Source organism: Rhinatrema bivittatum, chromosome 11 (assembly GCF_901001135.1).
Source record: "Rhinatrema bivittatum chromosome 11, aRhiBiv1.1, whole genome shotgun sequence".
In the NCBI taxonomy this organism is placed as follows: Eukaryota; Metazoa; Chordata; class Amphibia; order Gymnophiona; family Rhinatrematidae; genus Rhinatrema; species Rhinatrema bivittatum.
The window spans coordinates 45,371,348-45,393,496 of record NC_042625.1 but is presented as its reverse complement, the minus strand read 5'-3'; the positions used below and the strand labels follow the sequence as shown (position 1 = coordinate 45,393,496).

Below are 22,149 nucleotides of genomic sequence, written 5' to 3'. Positions count from 1 at the left end.
AAAAGCAGCATAAAACTGGGCTGCTTTCAAAAGTCCATTTACAGGCGGAAAACCTTTGAAAATTCACTCCATAGGGCTGAATTTTCAAAGAAGCTACATGTGCAAAAGTACCAGTTTTCAAAAGCCCATTTTGGTGCATAAAATCCAGTTTTATACCCATAAATCCTTTTTAAAAAAATTTCCTCCTTAGCTTCCAGTGCCTCAGCAGAAACAGATGAATTCAAACATCAGTCTCCATCAGCATTTCTCAGCCCTGAGCTATAAGTAAACAGCTTCCCCCACTCCCAGACATCATTAATTCCCACCTTTCCTTCATGGGCAAAACTTCAGCTCATACTAAAAGAAAGCCATACACATGATAAGTCATTGAAATAAACAGCCCCTAGACACTCTGCTCCCCTCGCTCCCTCGCCGGCACACACTTTACCTAAGAGACTGAGATGTGCTTCCCCAAGCCCTGTGTAATCACAGCACTTCATGTAGGCCATCAATCAGTCCAAGGTAAGAAAATTAGCTCCCGGAAGATTTCATGGAGAGCGCGTGTGAGCCAGAGCTGTGCGACAGCCGCAGGCGGCTCTCTGTGAGGGTACTGCTGCTGAACAATGGGAAACAACATAATCTTTGATATGTTTTCCCAAGGAAAGCCAACAGAGATGGCAAAATGTTGTTAAAATGTCTTTAAAGCAACAGCCAGCCCCTAATCAACACAACAAAAAGACTCTTCAAACTCCTACATGGATCTTAACGGATTCTGCTGAACATTTGATTTATTTCACTGGCAGGAAAGACGATTCATTCCTCATTCCTATCAAACTCTCTTCAGGCCACGGGAGGCTGAAATCCTTTCACCGCATTTGGAACCCTTATCTGGCCTGGCGGACTTCCTGGACATCCATATCTCAAGTGTGACTGTCATATCTGTTGTACCTGACCATTGTTGATGTGTTCTCTTTGTCTGTAGCAGTTTATCCCTGCGAATTCTGGTGGTTTGCCTTTGCAGGGCTGGGTGTGGATCCAATGTTATTCTATCCATACATGACACTTCTATCCAACTCGTTTCACTGTAACATTGATTCTGCATACTGTTGTTAATGGTGGTGATGGTGAGGGCTCTACCTTACTTAATCTGTTGCGGACTCATTTAGCAGAGGATCTTTGAGGGGGGGGGGGAAGGGTGGAGGGGGCAGAAGGGGGACATAAACCTGTGATGCATTCTATATTTTTTCTGTATCTTAAGGTTGTTGATGTACCTTACCGTTATATGCATCAATAAAAATTGTTAAACCTAAAAAAAAAACTCTCTTCAGGCCGTAGTTACAGGATTATGATTCAAGTGAAGCCATCACAGCCCAGGCTCAGAACATGCTGCTGGGGGCGGCCATTTTGACCTGCAGTGGCTGGGTAGTGACATCAGCACATCCCACCCCATGACATGATGACATCACAGACTGCTCTGCTGATGCTGGTACTCAAAGGATGCCTCCAGCAACAGCAAAGATCTCTTAGCTGGGCTGGCATGGCACTCAAATGTTTTGTCCAGGTCATTGGGGGGGGGGGGGGTGTTATACCTAGCACGGTCAAGCTGCTGCCTTGGAGGAACAAGAATTCATCTCCCCTGCCTCCCCCATTAGTGATTTTGTTCATTGAATTGTTCCTGTAGTCTATGTATTCAGGCGGTGTTCCCTAAAGTATGCCATCCTACCTGTCTGCTTATACAGCATGAAACACGATTCAAGAGAGTGTCAGGTATGTCACTCTGGGTTCAAGGGATCCCTAAACCAGTACCGGGGACTGATGACTCTGCACACCATCCTGCTCCTTAAGCTTCCTGCAGCACTAACTGCTTGCTGCCATGAGAGATGCACCACGGCACCGATGTTGTTCTCAAGACCTTACTCTGCATAATAAGACTGGCAGAGGCTGTGCTGGTTTGTGCCAGGGAGACTATGGCAGTTCAGCTTGGAAACACGAGGGCACTCACGGAGGAACATTTGCACAGACCCCGAGCCAGTTCGGAAGTTGCGCTGAAGGCTCCCGTTATGGATCCAGCCCCGTCCTTTCCTGGTGCAAATGCTGTGGCGCGCTGCTTACCGGTGCAGAATCCGAGGAACCGTGCCCGGGCTTACGGCAGCGTTTTTTTAAATTGGCTCCCGACAGTGCAATCAGATTGGTATTGATTGGAACAAGGCTGATTTTCTAGGGCTTGGATTAGCAGAGCTGAGGAAGGACTGCACGCCAACACTGCCTATTTGAGCATTTTGTTCCGGGGCCTCCCTGGTGGGTTTTCAGACAGCTGCAGTCCGTGCCATCACAGATCTGTGCGGGAGGAGAAGGGGCATTGTCATTTAGGCCTTCACAGGCACCAAAGCCAGGGTCATCAGTGCATTACCTGCGTCCCCCAGCGTGTGATTATTTTTATTCAAGCTTTTACTGTGTATGCATTATTTTATCTGCCACTAACATCCTTTGAATGAGTGCAGCTTATAAATTGTTTTAAATAAAGCAAACAGAAATAAATAAACGAAGGTGACCAGAGGACTCATGTCAGCAGGGAAGGCTGAGCCAGCCCTGGTTTTAACCCCCTCCCCCCCCCCCCCACTGCATCCACAGACTCTGTAGCAGTTCTGTCTCAAGAAAGCAGGAACTAGAAGTCCATCGGTTTAAAACCAGGAGCAGAAGCAACAAGCACGCTGCTCCGAGCAGCGTAATTTTCTAAAAAAATAAAATAAAATAAAAATAGAAAAGTACCAAGATGAGGCCAGCGGTGGCCTCTACTTCCACACCAGCCACAGTGGAGAAAAGGAAGCAAGGTGCCAGGCCAGTGAGCTGGCAGACAATCACCACTGCCTAAGAGGAACATTTTGCCACCCGTGCTCTAGCAGCTCAAGGCAGACGCAATAATAAACAATGCAGACACATCTTGTGCCACTTGCTAAATACTAGATGACAGACTAGCCAGATCAAATGCTTGCTTGAAAAGAAACGTTTTTAAGGAATAACTTGGTGGACACCATGGTTTGTATCCATTCGGGTAAACAGTTCCAAAACAGTACGCCGGCCACAGAAAAGGCTCAATCGTGAGTGGTCTCAAGGTTCATCTTTTCCTCATAGCCAATAATGGCCTAAATCCACAAACTGTTCTGAGCCCAGGGGCTTCTGGCCCCTCTTTGAGCCATAAGGAGGTAGCATAAAGCCAAGTTCAAGAGGCAGCCATGTATTTTCTCCTCTCACCCCCACACCCCTCTACCTGGGCACCCCAGCCAAGGGACACAGATGGCAGCTCTCTTCAGAACTCAGCCCAAGTGAAAACGTTCAGTGGCTCTATCAAGTGCCATCCCTGACTAGCACCCTCTATAGACCCAGAGCAAGATCTGCGCCCCTGAACTGAAGCTGGGCACGCCGAGCACTGGGCACTACTCGCTGTAACTCAGACCCACCCTGCAAACAGCGCCACGCCGTAAGAAGGGATCTCTGAGACTTGCAGGCACTCCACATCCCAAAAGGGAGCACGAGACTTAAACGCTTCGCAGGTAGGAGGCAGAGTAGAAGAGTCAACATATGCCCTGAGGCGGGTTATATCCCTGCTGATCACCTATGACCAGCATTAACTTACACATGAGACTCTGGTACCTCCCATACATCTTCCCAGCTTGTTCAGCTAATTTCCTTCTACATAGCTGCATCTCCACGCTCCTATGTAATTATTTATGAAGCAATATTCAGAGATAATTATTCTCATAAAGCACCAGGAGTATCCGGTAAACAAGGTCTCATGAGATGCATGCAAGCAGGGGCGTTTCTCTGCTCCCAGCACCCACACGTGTTTTCTGGCTTCACGGAGCCGCTTGCCTCTGTGCCTACCCTCCATTATGCCCAAATCTGCTCTTCAGAAGGCTGGGAGGCTTTGCAAATCTCACCTCCTCAATCTTCTCGTGCAGCCAGCACACCAGCCTGAGGAAGGGGCACATAAAAAAAGGTTTGAGAGATGGTGGAGACTGAGGTAACTCCACAGTTAAAAGATCAGCAAGTGTCTCAGGTCAGATCCACTGCAAATCTTTCTTCCCAGCACAGAAAGCGGCAGTAAAGCACAATTAGTAAAAGGAACCTTTTACAGGCCAAATGCAGCACCCTACCGAGGGAAGGATTACAGGCCTGGAGAATTGTTGGGACTGCTCCTCTCTTCACCGAAGAGGAATGATGCCTCGATCTAATCTCCTAAGCACCCTTTCAGTCACCTTGGACAAAGATTAGCAGAATGCCTTCATTTTAATGCTCAATTTGATTTATTTATTTAGATCAGCTCAGCAAGGAGGAGCGGGGAGCATTGAAATACAGAAAAAGACCAAATGGCCCATCCAGTCTGCCAGGCAAGCTTATGGTATTATCTGCTGCATCGTGCAGGATACCCCCATGCTTATCAATTTCCCAAACCCTAAAACTCAGGGTCGTTGTTGGTTACTGTATGAATCCAATTCCCTCTTACCCCTTGCCGTTGCAGTAGAGAGCAAATGTTGAAGCTGAATCAAAAGTATCAAGGCTTATTGGTTAAAGGTAGTAACCGCCACACCAGCAAGTTACCCCCATGCTTATTTGTTTCCCCAGACTGTAAAAGTTGAGGCCCTCGTTGGTTGCTCTGTGAATCCCATTCCCCTTTTCCCCTGCTGTTGAAGCATACAGCAATGCAGGAGTTGCATTATGTAGGCTTATTGGTTAAGGGTAGTAACTGCCGCACCAGCAAATTACCCCCATGCACTCTTTTCTTCATTTCCATCCTTTAGCCTTTAGGGATCCACAGTGTTTATCCCATGCCCCTTTGAATTCTTTCACAGTTACCATCTTCACCACCTCCTCCAGAAGAGCATTCCAGGCATCCACCACCCTCTCCGTGAAAAAATATTTCCTGACATTGTTTCTGAGTCGCCCTCCTTGAAATTTCATTTTGTGATTCCTAATTTTATTGATTTCTTTCCAACAGAAAAGGTTTGATGATTGTGCATCATTAAAACCTTTCAGGTATCTGAAGGTCTGTATCATATCTCCCCTGCACCTCCTCTGTTCCAAGATAATCATTTTCAGATCCTTCAGCCTCTCCTCATAAGTCTTCTCATATAGACCCCAGACCATTTTGGTCATTTCTCTGCACCACCTCCATCCTGTCTTTATCCCCCTTCAGATATGATCTCAGTACTCCAGATTAGGCCTCACCAGTAACCTGTACAAGGGCATTATCACCTCCTTTTTCTTACAGGTTATTCCTCTCTCTCTATGCAGCCCAGCATTCTTCTGGCTTTCGCTATCGCCTTGTAACATCGTTTCGCCATATTCAGATCTCAAGACACTATTACCCCAAGATCCCTCTCTTGGTCTGTGCACATCAGTCTTATAGCCCCCATCACATACAGCTCTTTTGGATTATCGCACCCCAGATGCATGACTCTGCACTTCTTGGCATTGAATCCCAGCTGCCAAATCTTCAACCACTCTTCCAGCTTTCTTAAATCTCTTTTTATTCTCTCTACTCCTTCAGGCGTGTCCACTCTATTGCAGATCTTAGTATCATCTGCAAATAGGCACATTTTACCTTCTATCCCTTCCATAATATCATTCACAAAGATACTGAACAGAACCGGTCCCAACACCGATCCCTTTGGCACTCCACTTAACATGGTTCTCAATTCAGAGTAGGTTCCATTCACCATTACATGCTGTCTCTTATCAGTCAATCAGTTTGTAATCCACGCCATCACCTTGGTGCTCACTCCCAAGCTTCTCATTTTATTCACAAGCCTCCTATGTGGGACCGTATCAAAAGCTTTGCTGATATCCAAGTAGCATCTAGCACTCTTCCTCGATCTAATTCTCTAGTCACCCAATCAAAAAAATCAATCTTGTCTGACAGGTCCTTCCTCTGGTGAATCCATGCTGCCTCAGGTCGAACAACCCACCGGATTGTACATAGTCCACCATCCTTTCCTTCAGTAAAGTCTCCATTAAGTTTCCCACCACCGAAGTGAATCTAACTGACCTATAGTTTCCGGCCTCCTCTCTGCTACCACTCTTGTGAAGAGGGATCACCACTGCTCTTCTCCAATCCCGCGGCAACACTCCCGATTCCAGGGATCTATTGAACAGGTCTTTCAGCAGACCCGCCAGCACATCTCTGAGCTCTCTCAGTATCCTGGGGTGTATCTCATCCAGCTCTATGGCCTTGTCCACTTTCAGCCTCCCTAGTTCCTCCCATACATTCTCTTCTGTAAACGCAGTTTCGTCTACTCCATCTCTACACAAAACTGCAGAGGAAAATAGAGGGGAGGGCAGGAGAACAAAGATGTCTGCAGATTGTGAAATACGATCCCAAAGAAAATGATTTAAATAGAAGCAAGTTGACGTTAGTTGAAACAAATTAAATATTTAATCTTGCCAACCACTGAAAATAATTCTATTTGTCCAAAACAATTGCACATTTCTCCCCTCTGACAGAAAAGACCCTGTCTTCATAAGGTTTTCCCTGGCTTGTGTCTATGGCAAATCTCTTTTGAAAATAGAAATTACTGTATATGGGGTCGGCTCTGTGGGGCTATTTCAGGGGCAGCAAAAGACTGCAGAGTCCACAGAGAGCAGGGCCTTTAGCTCACAGACTTCTTTCAGCAGGGCTAAGCTTTTCAGGGCTTAATGCACTCTCCCGGGGGGGGGGGGGGGGGGGGGGGGGGGGGGGGGATCTAGGAGGATTCATTTAAATTATCTTACATAAAACCAAAAGGAACTTTACACCACATTACATTTTTACATATTTTTGTTAATTAGGTGCTTTCATCACTGCCTGCACAGATGGTAAAACTGAAAAAAAATAGTTTTTTTTTTTAAAGAACCCAAGATGTGCCATTGTGGATCAGACCAAGGTCTATTGTGCCTAGTTTTCTGCCTCAGACAGTGGGCAATTTGGGTCATCTGGCAGATCCCAATCCTTGTTGCTCGCTCCCAGGGATAAGCAGTGGCTTTACCCAAGTTCACCTGGCTAATAACAGTTTATGGATTTTTCCTTCAGGAACCTTTCCAACCCCCCCTTTTAAATCCAGCTATGCTAGATGCCTTGATCACATCCTCTGCCAAGAACATAAGACTTACACACAAAATAGACATATTCGCCATCATATAAACCCCTTAGTTATTATCTTTCAGAGCCTTAAGTTATGCTCCATCGATAAGTGAGAGGGGCACATTTTTAATCATAGGTCCATCTTTAAACATTTTTTTCAAACATTTTTCAAAAATTGTGAGGATAAAAAGTGCACTACTTCCCCGTTTTTTTGAAGTTACTTCAGGCCCAACACGGTACCATGTTTCGCAAACTGCTGCTTCAGGGGCTGGAATCAATGTGTATTCAATTAAGGTATTTTATTTTCAGTCCCATTTTATCTTTTTTAATCGAGTGGACACTCAGCGCCTAGTGAGCTGAGACGCTATGAGAAAGGAAAGCTGTCCACTCGATTAAAAAGATAAAATGTTTTGTAAGAACGTAAGACTTGCCATACTGGGTCAGACCAAGGGTCCATCAAGCCCAGTATCCTGTTTCCAACAGTGGCCAATCCAAGTCACAGAAATTCCACAATTTAACCGTGCACTGTGAAAAAAAATACTTTAAATCTGCATTCTTCTAATTTCATGGAGCCTCCCTAGTCCTATTTGAAAGGGAACCGACCATTCCCATTTATTTAATGTTTGGGTACTTGCCAGGTACTTGTGACTTGGACTGGCCACTGTTGGACACAGGATACTGGGCTTGATGGACCCTTGGTCTGACCCAGTATGTTCTTATGATCAAATTAGAGCTCTGGGTTGAATACCATTAGGACCCAGTGATTTGCTGCTATTTAGTTTGTCAGTTTGCTTTAGCACCTTTTCACTTTAATTTGATTCAGTTCCTTTGAAATATTACCTAAAATAATCATTCAGTTATGGGTATCTCCCTAAAATCCTCCTCAGCAAAGAGAAAAGCAAAGAATTATTTTCGTTTTTCTCCTATGGCCCTGAGCAGCCCTTTTAACCTCTGATCATTTTATAGCCCAATAGACTCTCTCGCAGATTTCTTGTTTTCAATGTCCTTGTCTTACTTTCTTGATAACCAATAGGTCACATGCTTTATCTGCATTTAATTTACCCACCAACCTCAAAGACTTACCACTAATTATAAGAACAGAGAGAGATGCCTACCCTCACAACTCCAAAGTTACAAATGGCGATGCACTCTAGTACCATGAAATGCACACAGGATACATGTTTCAAATTTTGCATTTGGCACTGAAATATTATCCATACATAATTTTACAAATACCACCCAGAACCAAACCTGACTGCATTGGAATGCTCACACTATATTTAAACTAATCCAGCACTGTATTAGCACTAAATTCACATGGACACTGCCTTCAGCAACCAATGACTGTGCAACACACTAACACTGAAAAGGTACAGATGTTAAAAAGGAGTCCAACAACAATACTGAAATAATGCTAATTTACCACAGGAGTGCACACTGCGCCAACAACACTGAAAAGGGGCGGATTCACCACAGGAGCGCACGATGCGCCAACAACACTGAAAAGGGGCGGATTTACCATAGGAGCGCACGCTGCGCCAACAACACTGAAAAGGGGTGGATTTACCACAGGAGCGCACGCTGCGCCAACAACACTGAAAAGGGGCGGATTTACCACAGGAGCGCACGCTGCGCCAACAACACTGAAAAGGGGCGGATTTACCACAGGAGCGCACGCTGCGCCAACAACACTGAAAAGGGGCGGATTCATCACAGGAGCGCACGCTGCGCCAACAACACTGAAAAGGGGCGGATTCACCACAGGAGTGCACGCTGCGCCAACAACACTGAAAAGGGGCGGATTTACCACAGGAGTGCATCCATAACATCAATGTTTTTAAGGATTTGTAAACCACTGTGGGTTCAGGTTAACCAAAGGAACGCACACTACCCAATAACAGTGGGAAGGCGCTGTATCACCATGGTTTTACCAATTTCCTAGGTTTCGATATTAAATATTTTTTTGTGTTTTAGGTGAACGAACACAGCAGGGAACGTCTCCTTATCCACATCATTAGCTTATAAAGAAATGGCTTTCCCAGCCTTACCTGTTTAGAGATCTTCAGGGGGACCTTTCGGTCCTTGCTCCGGTCCAGCTCCCTCTCCAAGCTTCGCTTCTCTTTCCGGTGCCCATTTTCACCTGGCTCTGCTGAAAAGCAGTTCTGCGCCTCTCTGGGCTTTTTGCTCGGGTGTCTCTCCCATTTCTCTTTCCGCTCCTGGGGCTTTAATGCTGTGTCCTTCTGCATGGTAAAATATGAAAAAGAAAAATGAAGCTCTTACACTGCGCTCCTTTCCCATCCTCCCAGGACTCTGCATTATCTGCATGCCTCCTTGACTAATCTTACTTAGTGACACCACAACCCACGGATCGTGACCTCACAGTCAGATTCCAGATCCTCACGCCAAGCAGGCGAAGTCTCTACTACCCAAAATTTTTGATCCATCAAGGAAAAACGTGGCCTGAACAGGAAACTTACCGGGGACCAGAGGGATGAGGGAGGCATTTTTTGATAAATCTTTACAGCACCTAAGCAGCAAGTCAGATCCCAAAAAGCCACATTTTTACCATAACTAACAGCCTGGAAGACCCTATAGGATCATATATAGCTTCTATGCCACAAGTCAGACATTGCGACTTTAAGGCAGGGCTTGAGAAAATGCTGTACAAGGGTCACTGCTTGGTTGCTATTATTTTAACATTTACACCAGTGAGGAAGGAATTAGAGGTGATAACTTCCATTTCATCAAGACACCAACCTATAAACACACAGCAGGAATCAATGACTCTACACAGAGATATAAATATCCTGGCACATGAGATTTAATGTGGAAGAGTGGAGGCTCATGCATCTGAATGTAACAAGAATCGAAAGGTGCAATGTCTTCAGTGGGGTCGTTACTTGCTAACACTAACCAGGAGACCAGCTAAAGTGTTTTAACTGATAAGCAGCTGAAAATAAGGGCAGGAGGCCAAGTAGCAGCAGCAGCAGCCGAGGCAGGCCACATCCTGGCATGTGCAGACCAATACTTGCCCTCTCCTGGAAGAAGATATTTATTGGGACACACTTAGTATATGGGGGTCAGTTCTGCATGCTCTTCTTGCAACCAAACTGCAAAATTTTAGGAAAAGTGCAAAAGAAGAGAGATTCTGTACAACAAAAGATTGCACTGGATATAGAATATTAAATTAAATCCAGGCTAACAGCTACAGCAGGGCTTCCCAAAGCCATCTGGTTGCCCCCCAGCCAGTCAGATTTTCAGCATATCCACAATGAGTATGCATGAGATAAAATTGCATAACTTGAAGACCTACCTAGTATATAGCAAATGTTGCTTACCTGTAACAGGTGTTCTCACAGGACAGCAGGATGTTAATCCTCACATATGGGTGACATCATCAGGATGGAGCCCAATCACGGAAAACTTCTGTTAAAGTTTCCAGACCTTTGACTGGCCCCTACTGGGCATGCCCAGCATGGCACTAACCCTGCAGCCAGCAGGGGTCCCCCTTCAGTCTTATTTGAAAGCTACAGGCAGTGCCGAAAAATAAAATAACAAAACGTTACGAACCCAACACCGCGGGCCGGTGGGCGGGTTTCGTGAGGACTAACATCCTGCTGTCCTGTGAGAACACCTGTTACAGGTAAGCAACATTTGCTTTCTCACAGGACAAGCAGGATGGTAGTCCTCACATATGGGTGAGTACCGAGCTGAGGATGTCCTAACATGCACCAAATGTACCCAACGGCGTGCAACAGGCACAACAACTGGGGTGGAATTTGGTAGAGGGCATCCTGAACCCCACCTGGCAGGCGGAAGGGTGAAGGTACGTCACATTGGAAATAAGTTACGCAGGACAGACTGGCCGAAGATGGAATCTTGTCTTCCAGCTTTGTCCAAGCAATAGTGGGCTGCGAAAGTGTGGAGAGAACTCCAGGTGGCAGCCCTGCAAATGTCAGGAAGCGGCACCGATCATAGGTGTGCTACTGAAGTCGCCATGGCCCTCACAGAGTGTGCTTTAACACGGTCTTGAAAAGGAATGCCTGCTTGCTGATAGCAAAAAGATATGCAGTCTGCCAACCAGGAGGAGAGAGTCTGCTTACCCACAGGTTGCCCTAATTTGTTGGGATGGAAAGAGACGAATAACTGAGTGCTCTTCCTGTGGGCAAGCGTACTGTCTAGGTAGAATGCTAGAGCCCTTTTACAGTCAAGGGTATGCAGAACCTGTTCCCCTGGATTGGAATGGGGCCTGGGAAAGAAGGTAGGTAGTATGATGGATTGATTAATATGAAACTCCGAAACTACCTTAGGTAAAAATTTAGGGTGAGTGCGGAGTACCACCCGGTCCTGCAGGAGTTTAGTGTAAGGCGGATAGGTAACTAGGGCCTGTAATTCACTAACCCTGCGAGCTGAAGTGATAGCTAAAAGGAAAATCACTTTCCATGTGAGATATTTTAGGTCACAGGAGTGAAAAGGCTCGAATGGAGGTTTCATGAGCCGACCGAGAACCAGATTAAGGTCCCAAGAAGGGGCCGGAGGACGTAAAGGTGGCTTGATATGGAGCAAGCCCTTTAAAAATCATGTTACGAGGGGTTGTACTGATATAGGGACATCCCCGACACCTTTATGGAAGGCGGCTACCGCACTGACATGCATTCTGATGGAAGAGGTCTTTAGACCTGATTCTGACAAATGCCAGAGATAGTCCAAAAACCTTGGGATTGGACAGGAAAAGGGATCAAGGGACTGCGAAGTGCACCATGATGTGTACCTTTTCCATTTATAGGAATAAGATTTTCTTGTGGAAGGCTTCCGTGAAGTAATCAGGACATGAGAAACCGAATCTGAAAGGTTAAGTGGTTGAAGGATTAACCTTTCAACATCCATGCCATCAGTGAACAGGCCTGAAGATTGGGATGGCGTAGGCATCCGTTGTTTTGAGTGATCAGATGCGGGTCCGTTCCCAAGGGAATGTGCCTGCAGATGGAGAGATCCTGAAGTATTGGAAACCATACTTGGCGTGGCCAGTGAGGTGCTATCAGGATCATGGTTCCCTTGTCCTGACGTAATTTCACGAGAGTCTTTGAAAGAAGAAGAAGTGGAGGGAATGCATAGAGCAGACCGGTTGCCCACGAGAGGGAGAATGTATCTCTGGGCTGAGAGCGCTCGCTCCGAATGAGAGAGCAGAAATTGTCGACTTTGTGGTTCTGAGGGGACGCAAAGAGGTCTGTCTGGGGATAACCCCATTGTTGGAAGATGAAATTCGCTACCGAGGGGTTGAGAGACCACTCGTGCGGTTGGAGGACACGACTCAGTTTGTCTGTTAAGACATTGTCCACTCCCAGTAAGTAGGTGGCCCTGAGGTACATCGAGTGGGAGAGCTCTTCCGACCAAATCTGCGCAGCTTCCTGACACAGAAGGAAGAAGCCTGTGCCTCCCTGCTTGTTGATGTACCACCTGGTTGTCCGTCTGAATCAGGATGACGTGATTTGACAGGTGTTCCTGAAAAGCCCTGAGAGCATATCGCATTGCTCAAAGTTCTAGGAAGTTTATTTGATATTTGGCTTCCCCTGGAGACCAAGACCCTTGTGTCTGTAGATTGTCCGCGTGGGCTCCCCACCCGAGGTTGGAAGCGTCGGTGGTGAGAATGAGTTGAGGATCTGGCACTTGAAAGGGTGGTCCCTGGAGGAGATTGTTGTGATCTTTCCACCAGGCGAGAGACAGACGTAGTGAGTCGGTGATGTGGACAATGGTCGACAGAGGCTGAACAGCTTGAATCCATTGTGACCTCAGAGTCCAATGCATGAGCCTCATGGCCAGGCGGGCCATCGGTGTGACATGGACTGAGGACGCCATGTGTCCTAACAGGACGAGGAATTGGCGGGCTGTTGCTGTATGCTGAGACTGCAACTGGTGAGCGAGGGACACGAGGGTTAGCACTCGTTGTTGAGGTAGAAAGGCTTTTGCCTGCAAGGTGTCCAAGTCTGCCCCAATGAACGACAAGGTTTGAGATGGGACTAAATAGGATTTTTCGTAATTGACGAGAAATCCTAGAGAAATTAGAGTGTATAGGGTCAAATCGAGGGACTACCGAGTGGCTTGCTGGATTGGAGCCCTGATTAACCAGTCGGCCAGATAGGGGTAGACGCGAACACCTTCTTTCCTGAGAAAAGCTGCGACAAACATGAGACATTTGGTAAAGACTCGTGGTGCCGATGCTAGGCCGAACGGAAGCACGTAGTATTGATAGTGCTTTGGGCCTACTAAAAACCTGAGGTACTTGCGATGAGCTGGAGCTATCGCAATGTGTGTGTATGCGTCCTGAAGGTCCAGAGAGCAGAGCCAGTCTCCTCTTTGCAGAAGAGGTAGAAGGGAGCCCAAGGTTACCATCTTGAACTTTTCTCACTGGAGGTACTTGTTGAGAGCACGTAGGTCCAGAATTGGACGAACTCCCCCGGAATTTTGGGGGATCAAAAAGTACCAGGAATAGAACCCTAGGCCTTCCTGCGAGAGAGGGACGGGTTCTATTGCTCTTAACTGGAGAAGAAGGGAAACCTCCTGCTCTAGAAGGACAGAATGGTCGGATACTCTCCATGCTTGCAGAGGTGGTGAGTCTGGTGGAAGAGCAAAAAAGTTTAGGTGGTAACCCTGAGCAATGATTGCCAGCACCCATTGGTCGGTTGTGATTGATTGCCACATGCCGTGAAAGTGGCACAATCGACCTCCCACTAGTATGCTTGGCAGAGGAATCAGGCTGCTGCTCTCCAAGTGAAAGTAAAAAACCTGAAGCAGGCCCCGGCTGGGGAGCTGCTTGCGGTTTTTGCTATCGGGCCTGGCGAGGCTGAGGTTTTTGAGAAGGTCTCGTAGTTCTGGTGGAGGATAGTACTTCCTTGGATAGAAGAATGACTTCTTAAGAGTCCTTCCTAAAGGGCTGTCTTGAGGGGAAGTCGGAAGGTATCGATGAGAGCTGTTTAAGGGTCTCATGATGGTCCTTTAATTCAGCCACTATTTGCTGGATCTGTTCACCGAACAGATTGTCTCCTACACATGGTAGGTCAGATAGCCTGCCTTGTACTTCTGGCCGAAAGTCAGAAGATTTGAGCCAGGCCCATCATCTTGCCGAAATGGCAGCTGCACACTCTCTAGTAGAGGTGTTGAAGATATCGTAAGCTGTTCTGATCTCATGCTTTCCTGCCTCAAACCCTTTGTTGACAAGGATTTGAAGCTGCTGTTGGAATTGGTCAGGCAGGGTTTCAGAGAAGTCCTGTATCTGCTTGAAAATGACCCTGTTGTATTGGGTCATATACAGCTGGTAAGCAGCAATTCTGGAGATGAGCATGGCCCCTTGGAACACTCGTCGACCAATATTGTCTAGGAACTTGTGTTCCTTAACAGGAGGGGTAGATGAGTGAGGCTTCGTCCTTTTTGCTTTCTTTTGAGCCGATTCCACCACAACTGAGTGGTGGTCGAGCTGAGATTTTTGAAAGCCGAGGGCTGACTGTAGTGTCAGCTTTTCTGTGGAATGGGGCAATGGATCCTGGGTTTTTCCAGTTCTTTTTGAGGAGGTCAAGAAGAACTTGATGAACGGAAATAGAAGTGATCACTTTAGGGACATCCAGGAATTGGAGGAGCTCCATCATCTGGTGCCTATCATCCTGCTCCGTCTGAAGCTGAAAAGGGACCAACTCAGACATTTCCTTCACAAAATTAATGAAAGAAAGGTCCTCTGGAGGAGAACGCTTTCTACTTTCAGTAGGAGAAGGAGGTGAAGGTAAGTCATCAGTGTCTGTGGAAGTGGTTAAATTTTTTCCGTCTAATATGCGCCCTACAGACAAGCTTAATGTACACACATAGTTTATTGAAGTGAATTGTTACCGCACTATGATGGCACATGATTAATTGTAATCTATACCACTTACTTTATTCATTATCGTGCCTTGCTGTAAACCGTTGTGACGGTTATCTAACTTAATGATGGTATAGAAGAGCTTTTAAATAAATAAATAATATCATCACCCCAAGTGTCATAAGGATCCGCAGACTGACCTGTAGGACGAGAAGGGGGTTGGATACCCGAAGGCCCCGGCTGAGGCTCCGAGAAAATCGAAGGAATCGCCGGGGGCACTGTGGACAGCCTGGAAGGCATCGGTACCGGTATCGAAGGCATCAATGGCGCCGATGTGCGTATCGCTCCCGATGAATGAATCGGGACGAATTGGCATCGATGGCTGAGGCAATACACCCAAAGGAGGAATGCGGAACGGTGTTTTTTCTCCCGATGAAGCTGTCAACGGTGAGCGCACCGGAGCTATCGGAGACCCAGGAATCACCAGTGGAAGGGCGGTCATGAGCGCCTCCATCCGGGATAGCAGCGGTGCCAGCGCTGCTGTCATCGGGTCGGTGACCGGTTCCACTCTCGGTGCCGGAGGAACCTGGAGCCGTTGCATCGCCTTGTTGATGGCCTCCTGGACCAGCCGATCCAGTTCTTCCCGGAGACCTGAAGCAAGCGGCCCCAGCTCCGTGACGGAAGAGGGAGGCAGAGGCACATTCGGAGTGATCACCTTTACATGCGGAATCGCGACTCCCAAACCCCGATCGGGTGAGGGTGGCCTCTATGTCCCGGTCGCAGGAATGGTCGGTGCCATTTCTGGACGGGGCTTCTTCGATGGTGGCTCGGACAGTGGCGAGGTTGATGATTTCGCTCCCTCGACGGTCCGAGACTTACGATGCCGATGGCGATGTTTCTCTCTACGATCCCCTCGATCTTGAGGGGGAGAAACGGGAGTCGATGGCCGTGAAGACGTCGATGGCGGACAGTCACCGGACGGAGGTCGATGCTGGTGCGACTTCGACGGTGCCGGTTCCGATGACGTCGATGTGATGGACGGCGTCGGGGTGTGAGCACGGAAGAGGAGTCCCATCCTCTCCATTCTGGCTTTGTGACCTTTTGGTGTCATGAGGGCACATTTGGTGCAAGTCAGGACATTATGCTCAAGGCCTAAACATATTACACAGACTCCATGAGGGTCTGTGATAGACATGGTACGAGTACAGTCTGGGCACCGACAAAACCCCGACGCCATGGCCATAGAAAAAAAATCGAGCCGCAGTACGGTTGATGGCCAGTAGGCCGCGAGGGCCAAACTCGACGGTAATAGACAGAAAATGGGTAAAAACTTACTGGAGTACCGCGGCCTGAGAAAAGTTAGAGGAGGGACGGCAATTTAAGTTTAATTAACTCTGTGAGGAAAATTCCTGTCAGGAATCTCTTCAGAGCTCCTAAACCGCGAGGCTACTGCTGCGCGGAAAAAAGAAGACTGAAGGAGGCCCCCTGCTGGCTGCAGGGTTAGTGCCATGCTGGGCATGCCCAGTAGGGGCCAGTCAAAGTTCTGGAAACTTTGACAGAAGTTTTCAGTGATTGGGCTCCATCCTGATGATGTCACCCATATGTGAGGACTACCATCCTGCTTGTCCTGTGAGAAATACACATGTATCTAATATGTATTCACTGTGGATATCCAGTGGGAAGCCAGTGGTGAGAGTCCACCAGTTTCAGAGGAAGGGCCCTCTTTACTCAGTAATAAAAATATGGAAGATGCAGCCACCATAAAATAACTGCAAAAGAAGACTAGACTGTTTTTTTTGTTTGTTTTTTTTTAAGAGAAAAAAGTAGTAAGTTGGGTGAGGCGCATAGACTCCAGGGACCTGAGGTAATCGCTGTATTTGATATGATTAAGAAATCCCCCTCAGAGTGCTGTGGAATTTTGCAGGGTTTCTTCTCTTTGATTAAGCAGAGATGCTTACCTGTAACAGGTGTTCTCCAAGGACAGCAGGATGTTAGTCCTCACATGTGGGTGACATCATTGGATGGAGCCCGGCACGGAAAACTTATGTCAACGTTTCTAGAACTAGACTAGGCACACTGAGAATGCCCAGCATGCCCTATACCACGTGTCCATGTGGGGTTCCTCTTCAGTCGTGTAACACAAAATTACTATAAAAAATAAAAAAACAGGAGAAACCCAACTCTGCGGGGTGAAGACTAACATCCTGCTGTTCTTGGAGAATACCTGTTACAAGTAAGCAATTCTACTTTCTCCAAGGACAAGCAGGATGGTAGTTCTCACATATGAGTGACTCCCTCATCAAGCACCAACCAGGTGCCAACGGGCACAACAACCACAGCTGTTGGTAACAGAGGGGGAGACCACCTGAACCCAAACAATGGGCCCTAGGCAGGGAAAGTTGGGTTCTAAATCTCAAAGAGATTCCAAAGAACAGACTGGCCAAAACTACTGTCACATCGACCATCCCTATCCAGACAGTAGTACGATGCAAAAGTGTGGAGAGAACTCCACGTCGCAGCCTTTCAGATCTCCCCCATGGGAACTGCTTGCAAGTGGGCCACAATGTTGCCATGGCTGACAGAATGAGCCTTGACATGACCCCCAAGATGCAGTTCACTTGGGCATTACAGAAGGAGATGATGTCTGACAACGGCAACTCACAATCTATTCCTATTAAAAGAAATGAAAAGTTGGATGGGCTGTCTATGGGCTTCTGTCCACTCCAGATAGAAGGCTAACGCTCTCTTGCAATCCAAACTGTGCAGTGCTCTTTCTCCTTGGTGTGAATGGGGCCTGGGAAAAAATGTTGGCAGGACGATTAACTGGTTAAGATGGAAATCCATCATCAGCTTAGGCAGGAACTTAGGGTTCGTACGCAAGACTACCCTGTCATGATAAAACTTGGTATAAGTGGATAAGTCACTAAGGCCTGGAGCTCGCTGACCCTCCATGCTGAAGTGACTGCCACCAAAAATATGACATTCCAGGTCAGGTACGTCAGGTCTCAGGAGTGCAGCAGCTCAAAGGAAGCTTTCATCAGCTGAGCTAGCACCACGTTGAGGTCCCAAGACACAGCGGGAGGCCTTAGGGGAGGCTTCAACTGAAGCAGGCCCCGCATGAGTCTTACAACTATCAGCTGTACAGAGATGGGCCTACCATCTACACCTTGGTGGTATGCGCCAACTGCACTGAGATTAACGGAGCTGGTTTTCAAGCCAGCCTCTGATAGGTGTAGAAGATAATCAAGCAGTTTTTGTGTGAGGCAGGAGAACGGATCTAGGGCCTTCTGCTCACACCACAAGGAAAACCTCCTCCACTTCAGCCCGTAGGACTTTCTAGTGGAAGGCTTTCTAGAAACCACTAGGATTCGAGACATCTTCTGAAAGTTCACGTAGCTGCAGAATCAGCCTCTCAACATCCAGGCTGTGAGTGATAGGGCTTGGAGGTTGGCATGCCGCAGTCTACCCTAATCTTGCGTGATGAGATCTGGGGAAGTCCCCAGACGATCGGTCTCCGGAAGAACAACTCCCGAAGGAGTGGAAACCAGATCTGTCTCGGCCAATAAGGAGCTATGAGGATCATAATCCCTCAATCCTCTCAAAGCTTCAGGAGAGTCTTCATCACCAGAGGAATCGGAGAATATGTGTACAGGAGACCTTTGCCCCAATGGAGAGCAAAGGCGTCCAAGGCTGGCTCGCCATCTGACCTGTACAGGGAGCAGAACTGAGTCACCTTCCTGTTATAGGGGAATGTGAACAAGTCCACATCTGAGTTTCCCCAAAGGTGGAAGATTAAATTCGCCACCCCCTGGTCCAGCGACCACTCATAGGGTCTGAAGGCCTGATTCAGTCTGTCTGCTATCATGTTCTCTGTTCCTGCCAGATACATAGCCCTGAGTACCATCCCATGGGACAGGGCCCAGGACCATATCTGAACCGCTTCCTAATACAGAAGGTACGATCCTCTGCCTCCCTGCTTGTTGACAGACCACATCATTACTTGGTTGTCTGTTTGGATCAGGACAATTTTGTTGGTCAGCCGATCTTTGAAAGCCCACAGAGCGTACTTGATCACTCGAAGCTCCAGGAAGTTGATTTGACACCGTGCTTCCTGGGTGGATCATAGGCCCTGGGTGTGGAGCCCCGCTACATGAACTCCCCACCCCAGGGTGGATGCATCTATAGTTAGGAAAATTTGGGTAGGGGGTGTTTGGAAAGATATTCCCCATTCTAAATTTGAAAGAACCCGTCACCAGGACAAAGAGTTCCGGAGAGAAGGAGTGATTCGGATGCGGGCCTGGAAGTGGTCTGGCGACACTGCGATCTCAGGGTTCACTGGGCTCTGTGCATGTGTAAGTGTGCAGGGGAGTAACATGGATGGTTGTGGCCATGTGGCCCAACAGCTTCAACATGTGCCAAGCTAACACCTGCTGGCTCTGTTGAATCACCACTGCTATGAGACACCAAGGTGACCGCCCTGAATCATGGCAGGAAGGTTTTTGCCTGAGCCGTGTCTAGCAGGGCTCCTATGAAAGCCAATTGAGGTGACGGGCTGAGTTGGGACTTTGGGTAGTTGATGATGAACCCTATGAATCCAACACCCGGATGGTCAAGCCCATGGACCAATCTGCCCCTGCCTGAGAGGCACTCTTGATCAGCCAGTCGTCCAAGTAAGGGAAAACATGCACGCCCAGCCTGCGGAGCTGCACCCCCATCACAGCCAGACATTTTGTAAAGACATGTGGGGCTGACACTAGCCCAAATGAAAACACTCTGTACTGGATGTGCTGTTTTCCCACCACAAATCATAGATACTGTTATGCACATCGGTCTCAGACGGTTGCAACCACTAATGCTCACCTCTTTCTTTGCTGCTTTGTCATCTCTTGGAAGAATGCAGTCTCCGCCAACCAGCCTGGCGTTCCCGGGACGGCGTGGGTGCTGCCGACCGCCATCTTGCTTCAGGAATTACCTAGTTGCGCGCGCGGGCCACCTTTGTACACTTCATGGTGGGAACCTCGTGGGCGTCCCATCCGATGATGTCATCCATCTGTTGTACTAAAGCTGGCTGGCTCTTCGGTTTGATGAGTTAGCAAGGAGGTCCCTCGTTGCTGAATTCCACTCCATCCTTGGACGTCCGGTTCCAGAATCTACACTCGGAGGGCCTTCCTGCCTTGGACTTCTATCTGCCCCGCTCCCCAGGACCTCTCCTGGAACTACCTTCTGTGATTACCTTACTACTACGGACTTCAACTATAACCAAGTCTCGCTGTAGGATCCTCTTCGGTGTACTCCGTGCCTCGGACCACTACCGCACTGTCCCAGTAGGAACCACCCTGGTATACCCTGCGCTGCAGGTCATTACCGCGCCACCGCTACAGGACCCTCATCGGGGTTCCTGCACCTCAGACTAAACACCTCTCCGGCGTACCACGCTCCGCAGGCCACTACCGGATCTGCATGTCTGAGGCATTTCTACACTACTGCGAGACTTCCTGGCTCTGCAGGCCACTACCGGATCTTCACATCAGATTACCCATTACCCTTGGGTATACCCCTCTGCTCAGAACTATACTTATACTGCACCTCCCACTCCACGGACTGTGCCTTTTTCTTCGCTTAATAAAGACTCTATTCCACAGCTGTGTCTGACACCACTGAGACCGCGCCTACCAATGGTGAGGCTGACAGCGCTCCTCCCTGGGGGCGGAGACACCTTTCACCTTGGCCCAGGGTTCACACACTTACAAGTTATAACAGATATATCAAGATCTTCCCAAGTCACAGGAAGTGAGTGTAAGCATCCTGCAAATCGAGGGAGCTTAGCCAATCTCCTTTTTGCAGGAGGGGAATCAGGGTGCCCAGGAAAACCATCTTGAACTTCTCTTTTTTTTAGAAAATTGTTCAAGGCCTTCAGCTCTAGGATGGAACAGAGTATCCCTGTTCTCTTTGGAATCAGGAAGTACTGGAAGTAAAATTCCTGCCCTCTTTGCCTTGGTGGGACAGGTTTGACCGCTTTGGCCATTAAGAGGGCAGAGTTCCCTTAACAGTACCTCCTGATACAGTACTGGCCCCGAAAATGGGCATGGAGGAGAATTTGGCGGGACACCCAACAGATTCAATTGGTGCCCTTGATGGATGATGGACAGAACCCACTGGTCCAAGGTTATACTGGGCCACTGATTCACAAAGAACCACAGCCTGCCCCCAACTGGGAAGTCCAGAGTCTCAGGTACAGGCACTTGGCTCATGCTCCCTATGATCCAGTCAAAACCCTGTCCCGGGATTTGGCTGGGGCAGTGGCTGGAGGTTGGGCACTCCCTGTTGTCTGGGACGGCCTCTGTGCCCCTGTCGGTCTCGATGGAGCTTCCTCCTTGGAAGACTCGGCAATGAGTACTAAATCGGTCAAGGGAAGCATCAGTCCCCTGCCAGGCATTGATGCCTCCTGGGATCGGACACCAACTGGGTTGATAACACACTAATGAGCACATTGAGCCGTTCCAACAGTGGTTCCAGCAGGAAAAGCGCAGATATCGGCACCATTGGTGCTACTGGCTCGATGCCCCGCAGGACCTGCTCAACCGCCAGCTGGACTCTGTGCTCCAACTCCTCCTCGAAAGCTGCCAATGCCAAAACTGACTGGGAGGCAGGAGGAGTGGCCAGATCTTCCTCGGATCCCCAAGGTGGATTGGCGACTGACACCAGGACCGATGGAGGCCATTGTGGACCCCCAGCATCGATGGAAGATGGGCAATCCTCGCCGCGGGGTTGCTTCGGGGGCATCATGGCATGTACCGGGTACCATCCCAAGCCTGGCACTGTGAATTGAAGGTGACTGGTGCCGATGCTTCCTAGGCTTCCCTCAATGCATGGCCCGGTATTTCCCTCATGCCAAGGTTTGTGACGAACTCGATGTCCTTGACCTGGAAGATACAGACATGGGTCGGTCCCTGGTGCCGGCGAGATCGATGGGGCCGATGGTCCCGGCAATGTCAATGGCTGATGTCCATCAATGTGACTCTAAAGTCCTTTGATGCCAATTCTGCCGATGGCTCAGACTTTCTCTATCCGAAGAGCTTCTCCATTTTATCGAGTTGAGAGTGAAATGCCTTCAAGGTCATCTGGTCACACAAACAGCAACCCTGAACATCATGCAATGACCCCAGACATAGTATACCACCTCGTGTGGGTCTGTGATGGGCATGGT

General features: G+C 48.2%; 1 protein-coding gene across 10 annotated transcripts in view; it reads right to left on the bottom strand.

Annotated features, from left to right (window-relative positions):
• FBRSL1 (fibrosin like 1) overlaps positions 1-22,149 on the bottom strand; it is a 694,486-nt gene that overhangs the window by 477,100 nt on the left and 195,237 nt on the right. For all 10 annotated transcript variants that reach the window (XM_029619457.1, XM_029619447.1, XM_029619455.1 and 7 more), the window contains exon 2: positions 9,145-9,336. Coding sequence is in view for 9 of the 10 variants with exons in the window: in XM_029619447.1 (XP_029475307.1) it covers positions 9,145-9,336 (192 nt within the window). In the remaining variant the exon portion in view is untranslated. The remainder of the gene's footprint in view (positions 1-9,144; positions 9,337-22,149) is intronic.